The sequence below is a fragment of the Dermacentor silvarum genome, chromosome 7 (genome assembly GCF_013339745.2).
Source record: "Dermacentor silvarum isolate Dsil-2018 chromosome 7, BIME_Dsil_1.4, whole genome shotgun sequence".
NCBI classification, from domain to species: domain Eukaryota; kingdom Metazoa; phylum Arthropoda; class Arachnida; order Ixodida; family Ixodidae; genus Dermacentor; species Dermacentor silvarum.
Window position 1 is genome coordinate 66,841,793 of NC_051160.1, and position 17,335 is coordinate 66,859,127.

A 17,335-nucleotide genomic window follows, 5' to 3' on the forward strand; every position below is an offset into this window, starting at 1 on the left:
TCTGAGCCACGGCCGGCTGTGTGCTACCGATCGCAGCGCCCCAAGCGGCGTTACGGTCGTTTGGCTTCACTTTTTGGATGCTCGTTCCGGGCACTCTCCAATTCTAGGTCACTCTACTTTGGTTGTGGTCGCAGCTTCCGCCGTTTCGCCTGGCGCAGGCGAAACCGAAACTGACCCCCGTCTTGAGACGTGCACACAGTATGGCGGTTATTCTGCGAGGTAAACATTGCGCAATACTCTGCATTGCGGATGCCATCGACTTGGCGCCGTTGCCGCTTTTGAATTAACCAGCACACCGCGTCCATGCCCGCATATTTCGTTGTCACCGCTGTTCATCGTTTTGAGAACTAAAGCGGGCCGAAAACCTGCCTGCGAGAAAGTTGACATGGCCTGAGTACAGCAAGCATTTACGGACTCAGTTACCCATCCATGGCGCCGAGGTATTGTGTCGTGAAGAGCTGCGGCAAGAAAGAAGGCGACAATGTTGTGTTTCACTACTTCCCATCCGACGACGATCAAAGGAAAGCATGGACCGAGTTCGTGCAGGCCGTCCGAGGTACCAGTTGGATGCCGGGAAGGCGCAGTCAGGTATGCTCCCTGCACTTCTCGTCGGACTGTTACGTATACAACATGCAGTACTGCGCCGACTTCGGTCTACCGACGAGGCGAAAGTACCTGAACAAGGGTTCAGTGCCTACTTTGTACCCTGCTGGTGCAGTATTCATCTCTGCACCGCCAACGGGTCCAGGAACCGAGGTGCGTAATTTTGCGGTAAGTTTCATGCGCTGATCTTTGTAAGGCCGCTTTGTGTCCTACTTGGTACTGATATACGTACTACTTATCACGCACAAGTTATTTCATATCTACCTCTCAAGTGCCGCATTTTCCTTTCGTGCGTTTGTTCATGGAAACGCACGAAAAGAGGCTGCGGAGCGAAACTGAAGCGAAATATTTCATCGTCCTAAAGAAGGAGAAAATAATTGATAGTGCAGTTTTATGTCAGAGAGTATGCAATACGTACGTTCCTACCTTTCTAAGGTATAGTTGCCGCAGTGCGATCGCATTGCAGAGGAAATTTAAGCAAGTAACCCCCAAGTTCTAAGTCTCAATTTATGGCTCGAAATTTGTAGCAATCTAGGGCCGTATTCTGAAACGTTCGCCTAGGCGAAATTTCGCCTAGGCGAAATCAGTGTGCGCGCTGATTGGCTGGTTGAACAAAATTGAATGACGTCGGGCTCAACCACCGAATCAGCTCATCCAATTTTGCTAAAACAGCCAATCAGCGCACGCCTGAAAGCGAAAAAAGAAATTTCACCTAGGGGGGGGCGAACGTTTCAGAATACGGCCCCTACTTTATCAGTCTCTGTGGCTTATTGCACGGTTGAACTATCAGCAATGAGAGAGTTCCACGCGGGAAGCTATGCTGCACCCAGTTCTGTAGGAGAAAGGCACTACCGTGCTGTCCTGTGCCATACAAAGCAAACACAAAACCCCTGCTAGTCATATTAAGTCATAATGAAGAAAGGGCACGAAGACCTCCTTTTACTACTGTACATTATGTGGGAAGAATTTATGTGGAAGGTAAGTCAGAAAATATAACCAGCTTTCTTGGTGTAGAATTTACCTAAGAGGCAGCTGTAGCTTATAGAACAATCAAAAGTGTTTCTTAAAGAGCCACTGCAACACTTCTTTAATGCAGTAAGAAAACATCTGCAATCATTTAGCAATGCTGCCATGAACAAACATGTAAGCCAAATAATATTCCACTGCATGTGGCAGGTTGCCCACCGTCTTGCATAATAGATTACTTGCCTTCTTCTGCAGCATTCAAGGACCCTCTTTGTTTTTTTTTTATTGCTGCCATCAATGATCTCAAAACCAGTACAACAACCACTGATTGTTTGTTCATGTCTCATGTACAAAGAAAAGGTGGTGTAAGGTTGCAGTTAGGCTTGTTGGTACTTCATACTAAAGGCCTGATGCGTGGCGCACCAGACACAACAGAAAAGAGCGAAACAGAACACATATTACGCAAAACTGAGATGCGCTCACTGGCAAAATCGAGGACCATCATCCATGGGTTTTATAACTGGTTCTGACATGCCAAATGCTGAAACTACTAATAACCGGTTCCAGATAATCTGAAACAGACACTCCAAATGCTGAAGCTGCTTTGGGGAGTAAGGTAACATCAAGGGGGGTTGGAAAAGATGTGTTACACATCTAGCCACTTTCTTTAATATGGTGCCTGTAAAGAATGTGTTGCTTGAGGAGTTGGAAGTACACTTGGCGAAGAAGCCTGCAGTAGTCCACGGATGCTTGGTCGTTTTGAAGAGCTTCCACATGGTTTGTGCAATCTTGGTGAATTCTGTGAGAAACACTGTGCGATCATTACAAGTCTTCAGGAAACCATCAAGCATACACATCACCTGCGACACTCTAAAAATTCTGAGGTGCCTTTTTTCTGCGGCTGTCACTGTTGTTTGTACTTTCCAAAGGATGTGCATAGACCTGCCTATTCCATTGGCCATTTCGCTATTAAAGGGACCCTGAAACGATTTTGACGATATTGTATAAACATACCAAGTCGTTAGGGTAGGTCCGTCTGATAATTAATTGACACACCTAAGCGCTCTGCGTAAAGTGTGTAATTTATTACAAAGTTTTAAAAATGTACATCACTACCGACCGCAGTGGCACCGCTCCCCTGAGTTTTCCGCCGTCCCTGACCAAGTGATGCGTGTTGGCCATATGACTACAGTAGGACAAGCTATCCGATTGGCTGCCCAGGGTGCGTCATCGATAATTTTTCCAACCCTATGGTGAACAAATGTTCGTAATAGTTGGAATGTTAGTTAATTTGTTTCTATAAAAAATGTCACAGTTTCGCCCGAAAGCCAAAGCATCGATTGCGATAGAAAATTAGTAGACAACTATATGAAGTTAGTATATTACTTTTATTGGCGTATAAACTTGTAAACATTCGCTTACTAACTAAATTAACAAGCACGGTGTCACGCGCGCACAGGTAAACATGAACACATCTCGCTCGATGACTGCGGAAACTCACTGTCAATACGCTAGAGCTAGGAAGCATGGCAGCAGCAGCAGTGAGTGAATTGACTGTCATGCTGTCTCTCGCTTCAACAGGAACTAAACGTCAAAAGCACAGCACATACGAATTTACCGGCACTCGGCGTAGTATACTTTGTCCACATTGCAGATCGCTTTGAAGATGACGCCCACGGGGGCGCGCACTTTGTGCACGTCACAGATCACTTTCAAGATACGGCGCTTGCACGGCCGTGCCGTAAGCAGCAATCGCCAGAGTAGTCGCCAGAAACAGGACCCGAAATGGCGTGCCTCACATCAAATGTCGATGGTTTGTCCTATCTCAGCCGCGGGATTCAGGAACGTTCTACGGCACCGACCACCTTGACATGGAAGACTGGAACTTGGTGTTCTACCTACAAGGCACGGCGAAGGTGTGGTACGATAACCACGAGATAGAGCTTAGCGACTGGGACACGTGCAAGCAGATGCTGAAGGACTTGTACGGCCACCCTGCCTGGCGGAGGAGCGATGCAGAGAAAGAACTAGCGACCTGCGTCCGAACTTCCAGAGAATTATATGTCTCTTACATCCAGGACGTGCTGGCAATGTGCCGTAAGGCCGACAGCGATATGGCCGAGTCAGACAAGGTTGGCCATGTATTGAAAGGGATCGCTGACAATGCTTTCACCCTGCTCATGTGCAAAAATTGTGAGACAGTACGGGACATCATAAAAGCGTGTCAACGCTTTCAGCAGGCCAAGAGTTGCCGCATTGCAACACCGTTCGCATGTCTGCCGAACACAGCTGCAATATCCTCTTGTGAATGTTTCGCAATCCAGAAAAGCCATCACCATGTTTCACTGAAGAAAAAAAAGATAATGCTCAGTGACGAGCGAGATGTGTTCATGTTTACCTGTGCACGCGTGACACCGTGCTTGTTAATTTAGTTAGTAAGCGAATGTTTACAAGTTTATACGCCGATAAAAGTAATATACTTACTTCGTATAGTTGTCTACTAATTTGCTATCACAATCGATGCTTCGCCTTTCGGGTGAAACTGACATTTTTTATAGAAACAAATTAACTAACATTCCAACTATTACGAGCATTTGTTCACCATTGGGTTGGAAAAATTATCGATGATGCACCCTGGGCAGCCAATCGGATAGCTTGTCCTACTGTCGTCATATGGCCAACACGCAACCTGGGCGACCCAGCACGCCCGTGAGGCGGCGGCGAGGCAAGCCCTCGACGTCCCCTCATGGGAGGCTTAGGCCCGGCCATCTTAAAGTGCTGGTTCCGCAATAAATGTTTATTCCTCCTCCTCCTGTGACGAATGCAGCCACCATCGTTTGTACATTTTGCTCTGCCAAAGGGCAAGAATACAGCCAATTTTCCTGATGTCCCCGATCTGAAGAAGCCCGGAGTTGTTCTAATCATTGTGCAGGAACCACAATGCACAAAACAAAAAGACCTTTATAAACCCAGTGCTTGCCGTGCACAGAAAGAATGTGCGAACGCGGCAGGAAAAAACTCTGCAAACAATCCGCAAGCTCTGCATGGACATGCATTACCTCCACAACAGCCATAACTGCCGATCCCGGAGGCCCTGTGTTGCACCATTATTTTTCCACTTGCCAGCAATGACTTCAGGCTGCAGCGGCAGATGGCGCTGCAGTAGACACCCCAGGCCGTCATCGTAAGAAGAGCCATGTTTTCTCGCCCGGATGACACACTGCCAATACTCCAGTACACCATAGTTGTGGGCTGCAAACGTAGTGCTTGGTGACATATCAAGTTGCGACATTGTGTCCCTCTGCAAGGCAAACATAAGAACGGAGTGGCTGCAGCACTGGTTGTCGGTATCCGATTGGCACCAGCATCTTCGCATTTGCAGCCGTCACTTCACGCTGAAGAATTACTACTACGATAGTGTTTCACATGTCCGGGTAAACCTCAAGTGCAAGCGGATTGCGCCTGGGCATTTTACGGGGTGAGCAGATGCCCAAATGTGAATGGCGTGCATGGTGCAGCCACCTGGTGGCACAGAGCTCAACCAAACACAGAACTTATATAGCAGTAATGTAGTGTATTCTACTTTGCTGCTGGTGTAAATTTATGGCAGGAGCGTAATCGTGAGCATGTTTTTCTAAATGTTTAAAATGTTTTGCACTAGGTTGCAGCAATATTAACTTTTTGTTTGGCTGGTTAAGCTCTGTGCCACGAGATAGCTGGACTGTGCAGATCGATCAGGCCGCTCGCGTATGTCTACGGTAAAGCTCTTTCCTCACAGCAATAGTAGTATGGAGGGGCTTTAGTTTACGCCTCCACCCATCTGTCAAAACACCCAGCTAGTCTGTGGTTACTGGAATACCGGACTTGCTTGGCGCTGGCGACAGAATGCTCACAACACACACTGCTTCGATAGCTCTCGCTTGAGATCGACTGCCAGGTGGCTGGCAGAGAGGTTGGAGAGGCTTCACGTGCTGGCTCCAAGACAACTGGAAGTAGATGGCATGACGTCTCATCGTGACGCAGAGCCAGTGAAGGCGGAACTTAGCCCCGATCACTTGGCAAACGATTCGAGAAAAAGCATGGCTATGGAAGAGGGTAACTTGTAATCATTCATAGCTCTCCTAATATGAGACGTTTCACATAAATTGTGGTGCGAATGTTTACTGTAGCTGTACCCTATGTGTCTACAAAACCTGTCCGAACCGTTTCAGGGACCCTTTAAGTACTGCAGTTGATGCTTGTTTATATTCTGTATGTATTGCAGTAAAGATGTATGCTATAGGCAGTTATACATTAATGCAAAATGACCTCTTGCAGACAGGCACTGCTGTTGGGATCATATCCTCTGACTCCTGGAGCAGTGGGAGTTGCATTCACATGTGCAGTGCACCAAGCACAGGTCAGTGCCTGTTTCTTAATTTTGTGATTCGGTACATAGACGTACCGCGGTGTCAATATTAGTTTGGTTTTGAAATCTGGCATTTTGTATCTAATACCTACGCTCGCTGATATTTCAATTTCAATATGCTGGTCGCATGCACTCGTATACATATCGTTTTTAAAATCCAGGCTGCGTAGAAAATATTCTGCTTTTTCTCCGATCACACATTCTGTAAACTTTTGACCCGGGCTGCATGAGAAACACACAGTGAACATTTAAGGGCAGCAGAGGAAAAAATTTGGGAGGTGGTGGTCTTGTATCACAAACCATGCATGCATGCATCAGTCAGCCTAGTGCAGTGGTCGCAAGCTATGCAGTGACCATATTGGTGAAAGCTGGACATACACCGCACTGGTCACTCTTTCCTCTTAGCTTCTCAGCATTCGACACAAAATAAGGTCTTTTTCCAGCATTTTATTTTTTCCGTGAAGCTTGCTTGTAGCATAGATGTTTATTTAGATAAAAGCATGGAAACCCTTCATACCGTGTCATACCAGATACCCTCCCTTCAGACCCCAACTCTGTCCCTTTAGTCCTCTGCCTTTGCTTTTCTAAAAAAATATGCAGATCCTATGTACTGTGCAATCAAAATTATGCAAAGCATTTTGCAGGTAGCTGGCTATGGCATCGACCCTAGGGTGGCTTGCCTCCACCTCGGGCTCTTTGACTGTCTCGATGACTTCGAGCAGGCTCTCATTGTGGAGTTCGGACATGCTGAGAGTCATAAAGAATGTGGGCTTGTCTAGCTGCTTGATCATTGCGAACACATTCCCCTTCCCCTGTGACAAGTAGTAACCTAGTAGTACGCCATCCATGAGCCGCTCTAGCAAACCTCTGAGTAATGCAGTATCGCGAGTGGATGCATTTATCGATGAAGCTGCGGTCTTCCAAGATCTTCTTTGTGAGCATCAGGAGCTGGTTGGCGTACACAGGGTGGGAATCCTGCTTTTGAATCGCTGTTCATGTGGAGGCGACCACCATCTGGTGTTCCACAGCCGACATATCCGGACCTTCTTACGCGTGCCAGCTGGCTCGACACAGGTAGTATGCGAGAATCACAGGCAATGGTTGGATGACAGAGCTCAAATGATGATGATGCTGTGACCATGCCGGCAACGCAAGCAGGAGCATATACCCAGCAGCTCAAGTTGGTAGGCACCGCCAGCCCCGCCAGAGTAGGAGGCTAGGTAGATAGCCCCACTCAAAGGCCTGAAGTTTGAAAAGAATGCTTCGTATTAAATGTGTAGTGCCCTTCTCTCTCCCCTACCATTCTGTCATCTAAAGCTTTTGGCAAGACAGTGACAATGTGGCTTTCAGCCACTGCATCAACTTGCACATCAGTAATGCCGTGTGATACACCACTCCCTCAATTTTCATGACGTGTAGGGACTCTTGCTATGAGAAGAGGATGGGGTGTGTTTCGAATTTGTTCACACTCACAGGTGAACCAAGGGCAGCGCGCTTGAGCCGAAGTTTGGGTACGTGGCCGGTCAGCTGCTGTAACTGCTGTGAACGCCTACCAAGTTTGTAGGCGCGCATACTGGTGAACAGCGAAAGCTTGTGTGTGGTCACAAAGCCTAAAAGCTCCGAACGAAAATTATGGAGTGCACCTTAAACTGATAGCGGAGTCAAAGTCGCACGCGCAATATCTACACTTTACATTGAAGCACATTGCGTCAGGCGAACGTGAAATACACCCATGGCCTCCACCGTCATGAAATTTTGGATAGGTATAATTTCAATAAAGCACAACATGGAGCAAAATTCTGGAAACAATATTTCCGCGATGTTGGATTTATTAAAAACAGTTTATTTTCTGCACACAAACTGAAGACCCAAAAAGCAACAGTGCGCATGCATTTGGTGCAGAGCGCACGCCGCCAACAAGCGACCTGAGCAAAAGACTTCTCCATTGCCTAGGCAACCCTGCACGACCGTAACACAGTGGCACAGCATTATTTCTTTTTTTTTCTGTTCCTTCATTGCTCCCTGTCTCCTCCTCCGGATCGCCCTCCTCGCTCTCACCTCCTATCGGCCAGTGCACCTCGTTGAGAAGTGTGCTCACTACTGGGCTTGTCTCGACACCTGGGCCTTCCTGCTGTCATGGGATCAAATCCTGGCCGCGGCAGCCGCATTTCGATGAAGGCGAAATGCAAAAACGCCCGTGTGCTTGCGTTGTAGTCCACGGTGAAGAACCCCAGGTGGTCAAAATTATTCCGAGCCCTCCACTACATTGTGCCTCATGATCAGAACTGGTTTTTGCACGTAAAACCCCAGAAAGAAGAAGAAAACTGTCTCGGCATCACAACTGCGGTTCCCCAGCTGGCACTGCAGCGCTGCCTTCAGGCACCTTCTCACGTTCGTGGAAGGCACGGGGTTCTTGTCTAAAGTGTAAATGTGCCGCCTGGCTGCCACTGGCAGCCATCGGCTCAGTGACTGCCTCAACCTTTTGTCTCTTCTCTCCTATTTCTGTGCCTCTTCCTCTCCACAATCAGTCTCTCTCACTGCACTTGTCTGCGAGATTTTCCCGCAATACCCATGGTATAAGCGGTATTTCGTCTGGCGCGGCTTCACTTTGGGTGGTATGCGTATATGTGGAGTACTAGGGGAGAGTAAACGGGAGTCAGAAAAGACCGCATTATAGCCGCTCCTGCACTATACGGGGTTACATTATAAGTGGTCCGAACTTAAACGGTACTGGTTCATCACTGGCTACATCTTCGTTTTCCCTCTTAGGTCCACCACTGGGACCAACTCGCAATTATACTATAATGGCGAGTGTGGCTGTTGCAACTCTTCCAATGGGGCAAGTCAGTGCAATCACTCAGTGCTCGTTGCCGCTAACAGTGAAATCAACACAGGCCATGCTGAGCAAAAGGAGGAGGAATGTCGGAGTACAAGCAGAAGTGAAAACAAAAACTCCAGGTAGGCACGGAATGCTGCTTTGTCATTTATATTCCTACGTTCTGAATGTTCAAACAAATCTATGATTAGAGTGTATCTTGTTTTGATCTTGTCTGTTTGTGTCAAGTGTTTTTTTTTTACAGTTTTGTGTGCTTGTTTTTATTGCCCAACTGTAACACAACTTCTGATTATTGAGGAGACAAAAAAACAAAAATGTGAATCAGGCTTTGTATTCGTCTTTATGCAGCATAATCTACTTATAAAATACCACTTCGATAATGATTGATTATTTAGTCATTTGATATATTCAATCACATTTATTGAATTACTGTATCTCTCTAAGCTTTGTACTAGTCACCTATTTGTCATTATCAGTGTAACTTACTGATATATGTGCTAGATTTCAGCTGGATGCAGACAACTACAAACGAAGACACATAAACATGAAATGCACTCACTAACAGCTGTTTATTCAAAAGCGAGAGAACAAATATTTTGCACATTTATGGACGTGCACACCAGAAAAATAATTCAATCATTAATATTTAGGCATAGCTCCTCAAGCACAATAATAATCATTGGATCGTCAGGTAAACAATAAAGGTTGTATTCCTGGCATTGTGCACAGATTTTCGTATAGGCTGCTTGTTCTCTCAATATCGAACAAACAGATGTTTGTCAGTGCCCTTCTTGTTTGTGTGTCTATTCGTTTGTGTTCGTCTGTTTCATGCTGAAATCTAGCTATTTGCCATCATGCACCACCATCATGCACCAACCCGTACAGCAGCATATTTGCTGCTGTACGGGTGGCAAGAGCTCAGTCAAGCTGCAAAAAAGCAGCTATTTTTCTCTTGCCACCTATTTTCGTTGTATCATGTACACGAGGGGTTCTCAACTACGTTCATCCCAGGGAACCCTGCTAAGCTCCATAAAGTGCCAAGAAACCCCCCCCCCCCCCCCCGCCGAATTAACCGAATGTCGTATTATCGAGGGTATCAAGAAAACAATAAACAAATGCTTCACTACGTCAACACGCTTTTATTTACTCAATTAATCATCAAATCTTGTTTCTATTTAGCACAAGACCAGTGCGGAATCTGAAATTCTCTTCATCGCATGACTGATTAGCGCTAGCAGCGGCGAAGGCCTCGCGACATCCTTCGCGGCGCGCGTTTTCATCTGAGACGCGCTTTGCACCAATGGGCGCGCATCCCGATTATTTTTTCGCCACTCAGCTGCTCGCCAACAAATTGTCCGTCCATCACGATGTAGCCGGTGATTTTTATCTTCGACAGCTTTGCACTGAGTCAAAGTGAAACTACTGCTTGCCGCAACCGCTGCGGACGAAACCGCGGCCGCTATCGACTCGATCATGGACGGCGACTTTACTGTTAAGGCAGGCGGCTGACGCACGCACCAAGTCAAAACGAAACTACCGTTCGCCGCAAGAAGCGCGGACGAAACCGCGGCCGCTATCGACACGATCATGGACGGCGACTTTACTGTTAAGGCAGGCGGCTGACACACGCACCAAGGCAAAACGAAACTACAATTCGCTGCAAGAAGTGTGGACGAAACTGTGGTTGCTATCGACGCTGCCATGGGAGGCGACGACGCAGTTGTGAAGGCACGCAGCCGACGCGCGCATCGAGTGAAAACGAAACTACTATTTGCCGCAACCGCTGCGGACGAAACTGCGGTGGTTATCGACGCGATCAGAGATAGCGACTACGCACTTACGGAGGCACGTGGCTAGCCGCCAACACAGTGTTACGCGCGGCGATAAACGCAAGAATAAAGGCTTTAAAGGCACAATTAGGCACGAAGCGCTTCGGCGTTGCTGTCAGTCACGTGCCGCGTACGATTGTCGCTGAGGGCCACGGCGATGCGGACTGCGCCGCTTCGTTTCGGTTGGTCGCTACGCCGTTATTGCTCTTCTGCGGCGCGCATTTGCGGTGCTCCGCGGATTTTTTTTTATTATTATTCCACCAACGTATACGTCAGTGCACACGCTATCGGCACCTACCCTATCTACAAATAGGAGAAAGGCGGCAAGCTACGGCCTCCGAGATTCAAGTGCGAAAGCTTAGGCTCGCTGCCCGTTCTCAGAGGTTAGGTGGCTAAAAGCTGCTTGCGTATTTATTGCGCAGTTCGCGCGTTGCTGTTACGCGCTGTGATGTGCTTTTTGACACTCGGACATGGGTAATGGAGGTTCTTTGGATCAAGCGCATCTCGTGTTCGCCGTTTTAGACACTTGTTGAGAGCAGGGACCAGGGAAAATTTATCAGTGGCTCGCGGAACCCCGAGCAGGGGCCTGCGGAACCCGTAGGTTCCGCGGAACCCACTTTGAGAACCCATGATGTACACGAAAGACAGAAATAAACAGATTGATTGATTGATTGATTGAACTACCCCAGTTGCATTTTCTTCCTACTGATATAGTCTTGGCTCTATGTTCTCTCAGCGATTCTCGTAAAGGCCTTAAAGTAGCCCCAATCATTCCCAGGGGCCACTTTAGCAGGGCAGCCTATGCTACCACTTCCACCTATTGGCGTAGGGAATGCAGCTTGCAATATTCCCGGGCTGGAAAATCACAGGCTACGTGTACCCTGCAGCTTGCATAGGGAAAGCACAGCTTGTGTAGGAGTGAGAAACAAAGCAAGAGTTTGCAGGCTCAGTCCCTGTGCACCATTGTGTATGACTAGTGTAGCGGTGCCAATTATCTTTCGCGTTACTTAAAGGTATTCTGTGGCCTCTTCTCTGATCAGGTTGACCTTTTGTCACGGACAATTCGCTTTTATCACGGCGTGACGGCGCATGTGCCCTGCCCTAGCTGATTAGTCGCAAAATATCGTTGTCGCGCGGCTCAGTCTCGGGGTAAAGTCCTCCGAAAATGTGCTGTGGCGGGTCTGCTTGGATGAGAGCTTCCAAGAAAAGAAGGCAAGGGGCTGCCAGACATTATCCGCGAACTGTTGTAGTGCCGCTCCGACAGCTGCATCGGATGCATCAGTCATGAGCCAAAGTGGGGCTCCTGGTCTCGGATGGACATAAAGGGTTGCCTGAGACAGCTTGGTCTTGATGGCATCAAAAGCTTTTAGTGCTTCTGGAGACCAGGTGAGTTCAGTTGTTTTGGATTTTTTGCCTTGGAGTATGTCTGTTAGGGGCCGGAGAAAATCGGAACAGTTAGGGATGAAGCAGTTGTAGAAACTCGTGAGGCCAAGAAGTTCGTACAGTTTGTGGATGGAAGAGGGCTGAGGAAAATTTTGTATGGCCTTAACTTTTAACAGCAAGGGTCGGATGCCATCCTTGTCGACCCGGTGACCGATAAAGTCCAACTCGGGTTGGCTGAATTCCTACTTTGTGCTATTGATGATAAAGCCGTATTAGGTGAGGTGACGAAAGAGTCGCCTATATTGTCGTGACTAAATGCAAGCAAATCATCCACGCATGTGAAAAAAAAAGGCAATCCTCTTATCACTGTGTTGATGAATAGTTGAAAAGTCTGTGCAGCATTGTGGAGGCCAAAGAGCATGGGCATGTACTCGAAGAGTCCAAATGGCGTGATAATTTCCGTTTTGGGAATATGCGCTGGTTCCACAAGAATTTGATGGTAAGCCTTTACTAGGTCGATCTTGGAGAATATCATTGTTCCATGCAATGGTGCAGAAAAATCGGCAATGTGTGGAAGTGGGTAACAGTCCGGAACGGTAGCGTTGTTGAGCATACGGTTGTCTCCGCATGGCCGCCACTCTCCAGGCGACGCCTTTGGCACCATGTGCAGTGGAGACGAGTAAGGGCTTGAGGAAGGCTGCATGATCCTGAGTTTGAGCATGTGTTTAAACTCACAGCATGCAATCTTGCAGCGGTCAGGTGGTATGCGACGAGCTTGAGCATGGACGGGCGGGCCCATTGTAATGATATGGTGAGTGACATCATGTTTGACTGGCAAAAGGAAGTTGGCCGGTCGAAGAAGGGATGGGAATTGCTCAAGAAGTTTCCTGTAAACTGACTTCGACAATGTGCTGTTGACTGTCGGAAGTGGCACTCGTGAGGCTATCTCAAGAACAGAAAGGTGTGTTGTAGTATCTACGAGGCATTTCCGGTGCAAATCAACTAAGAGATTCTAGTGGTGCAGGAAATCCACACCCAAGATGGGAGCAATTAGAAAAATCCATCGGAATGTCCTACGGAGGCCGATGTTGGGGGGTGGTGCTTGTTCCCCATAGGTTGCAATGGCGGTCTTATTGGCAGCTTGTACTGTTGATTTGACTTGCCTGCGCTTGCGAAGCACAGCTGAGAATAGAATGACACTGACCTCCGCACGCAGGCCTGTGGTTATGTCAGACACGAAGAATAAGCGGCTTATTTTGGCACGAGCACCATTTGCCACTTCTAGTGGTGTGACGGGGAGTTTCCTAGTGATTGTATAGAGCAGGGATAAAATTAGTCTTTACGTATAAAAAAAATTAGCTAGCAAGAAGTAAATAAAAGTCGGTGTTGAAAGAGCAAGAATAAAAAGTGCAGAGAGAGCTGTATCACAAGACGGGTCGTCCTGAAAGTATCTCAGACGTTGTGTTTACAAGGTAAGCCCAATACATGTTTCCAGAAGCTCAAGTTACTGGTATGGGGACTTCGCATTTCATTACTTATGAAGTCAGTCAATAGCACATACTTTTGACGCAGCTAGTCCAGATCACAGTAGGCAGCTGTCTTCAGGGGGGGTGTGGGATTGAAAGCACTTTTCCACTGAGCACTGCAACAGTTTTAATCTTTTTTGGTCTGGCAATTGTGGAGGCGTTTCTGATTTGGGAAGGAATGTCCAATGTAGATGTTGTGAACCTGTAGTGAACTTACAGAACTCCAGGAAGCAGAAACTAAGCTGAAGGTGTTCACAGCGCCCAGCACAAGAGTAGCTTTGAGATACAAAATGCATAGCCAAATCAGAATCGGTGACTGTATTCTAGTCATGCAAAGTGCCCTTTTGTCAGATCACAATGTCAGGGCTTGAAAAGTGAGCAACTTCTGACAAGTGGAACTGGCACAGAAAGGTCTAAAGCTATGATCTATCACTCTTTACAGGGTGCACCAAAAGGCAACCTTGACGTCAAATGGCCGACCATAAGTGAATACCTGTCTTTTGGGCCTGCTGGCTTTCAAGGTACTAGCCCCATTCCTCCTTTTGTGCATACCACTAGTAAAAAGAAGTTCCTAGTGCTTGTTCTTGAGTAGCCTCGTGCCAATATGGGTGTTCTAGGCCTGGGAGTGTTAAGCAGCGCCACAACTGCCGTAAAACAAAGTATACTACCATGTATACTTCTGTTGTACGTTATTGTATTTGTGTATAAACCCTCTTACAATGTGTTGTGCTTATTATATACGTGAAACTGTTGATTGTACAATTCTAACGATATGTATGCTAATGTTGTGAAACTTACTTATATAAATGTAGGAAATGTTTTCAATTGTATTGTAGCGTGATAATCATGTTATAAATAGTTTTTTAAGTATTATAATGTTAGTAAAATGTTTTTGTTTGTATCATTAATGTTTCGTTATGGGACACGCTCTTTTTCATAATTATACTTGAATGAATCCCAACTAGCCTCTGGCTAGGGATTCAGATGTATTATTGCAATTTCATTTTGGTAAATTGTTTTATGTCAATAAAATTCAATTCAATTCAACTCACAGCCATGGCTGTGGATGAAGAACGTCTTTTCCACCACAGGTGTCACATAGTATATGAACTTGTGAGAAGGCCAGTAAACCCTAATATGTTACCTGAAAGCATCAAAGCTGCCAGAGTCGAGACCCTCACTAAGTAATGAACGAGTTGAAGGGGCACTGAGATACCCAATTTTTGTTAGATGAAATCATGTGAAGCCATGTGTGTTGTACAGAAGGATGCTTCTTTCCAGAGATAGCACTAATGCCCAAAAAATTTAACACTACCAGGTAACTAGCTTTGGAAGTTACTAGTTTTTGTGGTATGCAGATGTGAAGCTTAATAAATGACAGTGGTCTGACTCCACCCACTCACTGTGGATTACTGCTGTTTTTACTGGCTGCGTGATGCCAGCAGTCACTGGAGCCTCATTGCTACGTATAAGTACTGACCAGCCTCCTGAAATATAAAAATCCAAGACTGGCCACATTATGCATTTTATGCATTTTGCCATCCATTTTGATGGTGTTCTTGGCATGTAGACTGCGGAGCAGCTTTGGTGGGTCAGACGTGTGAGCGTTTGAATGATCTGACCCATTCTTAAAACATGTTGATTGATTTGTTCATTTAATCAACCTCTTTCACAGACGCTGTTAATATTTAACTCATTATCTCTCTGCAAGAGAAAAATTTTGATCTTGGGCACTATGTTTTATTTTATGCCTACCTAATGCTCACTTATAGTAATCCATAAAATGCTCTGTTGCAGTTTTTACTTGGGAATTAAGATGCATTCTTTATTACTGGTTCATCTGTTACTTTACTTTTATTTTAAATCTGGACTGTGACAGTTTTTTATAGCGATTATCAACAGCCAGTGTGCATTCATGTGCACTTGTTAATTAGTATTCCTATCGTAATACAAACTGTGTCATCAGCGTTCTTTCATCCCCCCTATGTAATTCCACAATGGGCCGTCAGCGTATTCAAAATAAAATAATGTGCTAGAAGATCGGTCCTTTAGCTAGACCAGTGCCTCCTGTCACATTTGCCATTTAGTTCACTCGGACTGTCAGTAGCAAGGCGTGGCCCTCAGCGAAATGAGTCTACTGCATCAATACTATGTTATCTGCTATGGTTCCCATCTTTACATTTTCATGCTTGCTTTGGTGTCAGCTTAGCACACTGTCATGAGTTTGAACTCAAGTGTGCTTTACACGAATTTTGCAGCATTGCAGGTTTCGCGACTGATTATGTACACCTTGATGTTGTGCTCTTCAAAGATGTTTCCCGAATGCTCAACTACACTGCCTACAGGACCAAATAATTCTTGGAAAACTGATAGGCTGAAACATATCACTCGGCCATCAGAAACCATTTGTGTAAGTATACTATGCATGCTGAGTGAGCACTTGCTGTGCTTGCACCAGATGCTGCACTATGAAGTCTCAGTAATGGAATTACTTTATAGTATCGAGTACCGTAATTGGTTGCCTCATTTCTTAATAATAAGTAGTGTAATTGGTGACCTCATGGCCTTAATATTATGGTGAAAGTACTGATTACTTTTATGCATTGCGGTGTGTGGTTGTTAAGTGATTAAAAAAGGTCGACAAGGCACAGATAAAAAAAGGAAAGTAGTGAAAGTTCTGACAAAGTTTAGCCAAAGGAACTATCACATCTGATCCCTCTTCCTTTCTCCACTGCAGCAAGCAGTCAAAGGGGAAAGCTTTCAGACAAATGCTGTGAAAAACAGTTGCTGCAATTTGTTGCTGGGACTTTTGGAATGCCCCTGTTTACCCTGAAAGTAAAGCATTCATAAACTGCTCTTCCTACAAAAAAAAGTTTTGCCTGCCGCGCGCGCGCTATAACGGCTGAGGAGAAGTTACGGATGGTAGGACGCGCCCGCCACTTATCATGAACTTAATTAAATACTTCTACCTCTCGCGGCGACAATACCCTTCTCCTCACCCCATGCTCACCAGGCCTCAGGCACTGACATTCAGACTTTTGCAGAGACCTATCCCAATCTGTTCACGTTACATGCGATATATCCGGAGATTCACACTGATTACGCGTGCCCTGCTTGCGGGGATAGATCAACACTTTCACACATGCTCTGTAGATGTATCTGCATAGCAAGCCCTGACCTCAGCTCAGCTAGGTGGGAGGCGGCCCTCCGTAACCCACTTCTGGCTGAGCAACGTTGGGCTGTCCAGCAGGCCCACGATGCGGCTGGCACGAGGCTAGGCCTGACGGTCCTGACGTGGGAGCGGCCCGTGACGTGCTAATATGTGTTCTGCAGGACTGAAAAAATAAAAGTTATACAATCAATCAATTAGTACTTTAATACCACCATGCAACCATATTAACGAAATGTTAGTACTTGTAGTAGAAAGTAATCTCTACAACAATAGAATTAGTAATGCTTGTCCAAATAAAGTTATATTGCGAAGTATGGCTTGTACTGGGGCGCTTAAGCATAGGGTGTGTCAGGTTTCTCAGTAACATTGCATATGCATAACTGTTGAGCATCTTTTAAGACAATTTACTCAGCTGATAAAATGTATTGGCAGCTAGAAAGTTTTACCTGAGTACTCTTGCTGCATTTATAAGTGGTTATGTATACTTCTTGAAAAGAAAAGTGTGCAATCATTGCATTCTATCGGTGCTAACATATGGGGCAGAAACTTGGAGGTTAACATAGAACCTCGAGAACAAGTTGAGGACCGCACAAAGAGCGATGGAACGAAAAT

The 17,335-nt window shown here is 46.1% G+C and overlaps 1 protein-coding gene across 2 annotated transcripts; it reads left to right on the forward strand.

Moving 5' to 3' along the window:
• The first annotated feature begins 222 nt into the window (after nucleotides 1-222).
• On the forward strand, nucleotides 223-15,957 carry LOC119458147 (THAP domain-containing protein 10). Of its 2 annotated transcripts, none has more exons than XM_049670796.1 (5): nucleotides 223-771; nucleotides 5,887-5,968; nucleotides 8,747-8,935; nucleotides 13,994-14,072; nucleotides 15,810-15,957. In XM_049670796.1, exons 1-4 carry the CDS (start codon nucleotides 430-432, stop codon nucleotides 14,014-14,016), a joined length of 636 nt encoding a protein of 211 aa, XP_049526753.1. In that variant the 5' UTR covers nucleotides 223-429; the 3' UTR covers nucleotides 14,017-14,072; nucleotides 15,810-15,957. The 2 variants fall into 2 exon arrangements, with proteins under 2 accessions (XP_049526753.1, XP_049526754.1); XM_049670797.1 differs by having other exon boundaries at nucleotides 223-756.
• The last annotated feature ends 1,378 nt before the right edge of the window (nucleotides 15,958-17,335 follow it).

Bases quoted from the DNA above. Each gene is read 5' to 3' on its own strand.
- LOC119458147 (XM_049670796.1), top strand. From the start codon at position 430: ATGGCGCCGAGGTATTGTGTCGTGAAGAGCTGCGGCAAGAAAGAAGGC. The intron at 772-5,886 runs GTAAGTTTCATG...GACCTCTTGCAG, and splicing joins CCGAGGTGCGTAATTTTGCG to ACAGGCACTGCTGTTGGGAT. The intron at 8,936-13,993 runs GTAGGCACGGAA...CACTCTTTACAG, and splicing joins AGTGAAAACAAAAACTCCAG to GGTGCACCAAAAGGCAACCT.